Source organism: Mandrillus leucophaeus, unplaced genomic scaffold (assembly GCF_000951045.1).
Source record: "Mandrillus leucophaeus isolate KB7577 unplaced genomic scaffold, Mleu.le_1.0 Scaffold15, whole genome shotgun sequence".
In the NCBI taxonomy this organism is placed as follows: domain Eukaryota; kingdom Metazoa; phylum Chordata; class Mammalia; order Primates; family Cercopithecidae; genus Mandrillus; species Mandrillus leucophaeus.
This window is the reverse complement of record NW_012101476.1, coordinates 9,621,935-9,626,257: the sequence shown is the minus strand read 5'-3', so window position 1 is coordinate 9,626,257 and position 4,323 is coordinate 9,621,935. Positions and strand designations below refer to the sequence as shown.

Below are 4,323 nucleotides of genomic sequence, written 5' to 3'. Positions count from 1 at the left end.
ACTCACCCTCCTGCCTCTCTTCTCTCATAACTCAGAGGCACGGCCAGCTTGGTGCTACCGTTGCCTGGAGGTTGTACTGGACTTGTTTTTCAAACAGAGGGTGCCTAGGTATCAGCGTGGGCTCCTGGCGGTGAAGGGGGTGGCTGCTGACTCTCCTGTCCCGTTGGGGTAGGGAGATGGGGGAGGGTGGCCAGAAGGAAGGTGACAGCCAGCAAGCAGGGGCTCTGCCACTCCTCCGTCAGCTGGGCACGTTTAGTCCCACGCCCACTGTCCTTGGTGTCTCCATTAATCCAGGCATGATGCGGCCACCTTGACACTCTGGGTTCTCTGGAGGCTCTCAGAGTTCTCCGCCCCCCGACTCCTCCCCGCCCCCACTCATTGACTGCAGGGGACAGTCATTTATCTCTGACTTCATCACTTCTGCCCACTTTTGTAGATGTGGGCTCTGGTTGGGAAACTCTTAAAAGGGGCAGACTGCTGTTTGACTTGTTAGGGCGCTCAGTAGGGTGCCTTATGCAGCAAGGTATTACATAGCCAAGCTGCTAATGTATTGTTTGCATACGAAGATTTTGCTTTATGACAACGTATTTTAGTGCATTATTAGAGCACACGGGACAAAACATTTGCAAACTGCCAACCACGGTAAGCTTTGGTTTCGTTGGTTATTGTTGTTATTGTTTAATCTGAAGAGACCTTGCTGCATGAAGAGGAAAATGTTATCCTTCCATTTGGCAGATGCTCCTTCCGGGGGTCCCAGGGTATAAGAAACAGTCTTGCTTGGCATAAGTGCTGTCTGCATTGTCCAGACGCGCTGGTGTGAGCCAGGGCACAGGCTCTTGGAGGCTTTATCTAGGCAGAGCTTCCCCAGTTGCAGATGGGAGCTCTCACTTAGAAGTAAACACAGCAAGTAGGAACTGCAGGGAGCCAGGCCGTTGCTGGATTTGGTGCTGAGCCGTGGTCTGAAGCTGCCTGGAGGAGACAAGGTCCTCCTGTGAGGGACAGCACGGCACCTCAACCCTGCACTGTTGGGAGGTGCAGGAGATGCCGGTGCAGCTACTCTTCTGTATTTTTTGACCTTCGCGCTATCTGAATGTGTTAACTATTCAGAAAAGTAATTTAAAAATTGGGAAATGAAAAGACTTTGCTGCCTCCCTCCCAAAACCAAGAGAAGCCATCTGGAGAGGGCATCCTTTGCGGCTGGAAGCCGAACAGGGACAGCTGCGGATTCCCTCCCCAGGATGCACTTCTGCCTCTTGACAAGCTTCAGACTTTGGGATCAACTTCGTCAGGGGCCCGGTGGGTACCAGACAAGTCAAGGAGTTTAATGATGGGGAGGTTTGGGTAGGAGATAGGAAAACCTTAAGGGATAGTGCAGAGCCCTGGGCATTCTGGGCATTAGCACCTCGAGGTTTAAAATGTTAAGCGGCAGAGCCAAAACTAGGGACAGCCTGACAGGGACTGCGGCCTCTGTTGGAGGGGGCAGGCAGTGTGTAGCCTGCAGAGAGGAAGCTGGGAGAATCCCCACCTAGACCTCACTCCTTCCTCCCTCTGGTCTCTCGGCTTTGGCAGCCAGAGGGCCGGGGAGCCTGATGGGGGGTCCATACAGGGGAGCCTGCTGGGACGCAGAGCTGGGTGAGTTTCCCTTTTGGAGGAGAGAGGGTCTTCAGGGCACAACAGAGAAGCCACCAAGGGTCTTAGGTGCTGGTCCTGTCCCTCACTTATGGGAGGAACTAGCGGACAGCTACTGAATGTAGTTACGGGAAAGGTGACTGGTTGCATGCCACGTCATTCATTCATTCTCTAGACTGGGCACTTGCTATGCACCAGGACACGCCAGGTACCAGCTGAACAGAAAGACATGGCATCTCCTCCTAGGAGCCCACCTTCTGTGCTCTCCAGCAAGTGCTGGGGAGGGGAGTCAGAAGTGCCAGTGCAGAGTGGCTCTCAGTAGGAGGCCCCACCTGAGGAGGCTGAACTCCGCATTGAGGAGGTGTGGCACTGGTTGACCTCCTGGACTGTCACACAGGCTGTGGTAGGGTTGGTGCCATGGTGCTGGCTAGAATGGAGCCAGAGGGACTTAGACCTCATATTCCACCTGTCCAACATGGACCGCAGTGTATGGCACATGGCAGGCAGGAACCGTATCAGGTGGGTGATGGCTGCATCTGGGTCGTGTCCCTATGCTCAGCGCGAGGCTGAAGCGGCAGCTGGCAGTGGCAGTCGCGGCCCAGGTTGGGGAAGGATGCCGCAAGCATTGCGTTCAGGGCTCCCAGCTCTTCCTGTGGGTCTCCAGGGTGATGGTGGTTAGAGTGGGAGGAAGGTCTGCGTCTTTGGCCAATCTGTCTAGAAGAAGGAGAAGTTACTATCTTGATGTGAAACATAAAAGAAATTCATGAGAAGAAAAGGAGGCAGGAAGCACTTCAGCTGGACATGGAGAGGAAAGTCACGCATATCATGACTAACTTTGGGAACCACAATGGAGGTACGCTGGGGCAGTTCTTCCTGTGCAAGAACTTCTCTCCTTAAAAATCAAATAGATGGGCCGGCGTGGTGGCTCATGCCTGTAATCCCAGCACTTTGGGAGGCCGAGGTGGGAGGATCACTTAAGGCCAGGAATTGGAGACCAGCCTAGACAACATAATGAGACCTTCTCTCTACCAAAAAAAATCAAAAATCAGCTGGGGGTGGTGGCGTGAACTTGTAGTCCCAGCTACTCTGGAGACTGAGGTGGGAGGATCGCTTGAGCCCAGGAGTTCAAGGCTGCAGTGAGCTATGATTGCACCACTGCACTCCAGCCTGGGTGACAGAGCAAGACCCTGTCTCTCTAAAGAGAAATAAATAAATAAGATAGATGGTATAGACGGTGACTCATCTCAGGTGATGGAGGCGTGGCTCTGCTAAGAGACTGTAGTCTTGAGCAAATTGTTGAGGTCCTTTTCAAGTCTAGAATCCTATAAAAATGTCTTCAGACAGCAGTGTTCCAAGGATTCTTGCACATTCCACCTTCAGAGGGACAAGGGAATAGCAGGTGAAAGTTCTAATAATAAATAACAATAAGGCCGGGTGCGGTGGCTCACGCCTGTAATCCCAGCATTTGGGAGGCCGAGGCAGGTGGATCACCTGAGGTCAGGAGTTCGAGACCAGCCTGGCCAAACATGGTGAAACCCCGTCTCTACTAAAAATACAAAAATTAGCCAGAGATGGTGGTGGCCGCCTGTAATTCTAGCTACTTGGGGGGCTGAGGCAGGAGAATCACTTGAACCCAGTGGCAGAGGTTGCAGTGAGCTGAGATTGCGCCACTGCACTCCAGCCTGGGTGACAGAGTGAGATTCCCTCTCAAAACAAACGAACAAACAAAACCAATAAGATATAAAATGCACTGTGTGGGATGTGAGGGCAATCTGGCTGTGACATCTGTCACCCCTGTGATTGCCAGGGTTGATTTGGCTGATCTAGCTGGCTAGGTGGGTGTCCCCTTCCTCCCTCACCACTCCATGTGCATCCCTCCCGAAGCTGTGCACTTGGTCCAAGAGGACCACCATCCCCGATAGAGGAGGACCCATCTTCGGTCAAGGGCATACGAGTAACTGTGCTCCTCTGCTAGAACCTCCAAACAAACTCTCAAAATGCACTGTGTGACCTTACTAGAATATCCTCCAGTTCCATCCCAAGGATTTCACTCTTTTTTATGGCTGAGTAGTATTCCATGGTGTATATGCACATTTTCTGTATCCATTCATCTGTTGTTGGACACCTAGGTTGATTCCATGTCTTGGCTGTTGTGAATAGTGCTGCAATAAACATGGGGTGTGGATGTCTCTTCACGCCTTTTAAGTTTATGCCTTTTCTGTCACCTTTTCCACTGATTCTATGCACATAGCAGCTCTTGCAGGTATATCCTGTCCCATAACCAGACCAGAACACTCATTCGTTCTCGGAATGCTTTCTGCATGGTAACTTGGTGAGCTATTTGAGTTACGGTCTATACCTCATGCTTATATTGGAACTGGTGGTAGCAAGTGTTTCATAAAGTCTTCTACTTGGTGAATCTGTCATTTTCTTTTGGAATGAATAGTTGCAGAGCCACATTAAGATCCTTATAGGCCAGGCGTGGTGGCTCATGCCTGTAACCCAGCACATTGGGAGGCTGAGTGAGGTCAGAGGATTATTTCAGGCCAGGCGTTCGAGACCAGCCTGACCAACATGGCGAAGTCCTGTCTCTACTAAAAATACAAAAATTAACTAGGCGTGGTGGCGGGCACCTGTAATCCCAGCTACTCAGGAGACTGAGGCACAAGAATCACTGGAACCTGGGAGGCGGAG

The 4,323-nt window shown here is 51.6% G+C and overlaps 1 protein-coding gene across 1 annotated transcript in view; it reads left to right on the top strand.

The window, feature by feature from the left end:
• Positions 1 to 46: 46 nt before the first annotated feature.
• Positions 47 to 4,323, top strand: part of PFKFB3 (6-phosphofructo-2-kinase/fructose-2,6-biphosphatase 3) — a 102,596-nt gene continuing 98,319 nt past the window's right edge. The window contains exon 1 of the mRNA XM_011974910.1: positions 47 to 294. Coding sequence (XP_011830300.1) covers positions 177 to 294 — 118 coding nt within the window. The 5' untranslated portion in view covers positions 47 to 176. The remainder of the gene's footprint in view (positions 295 to 4,323) is intronic.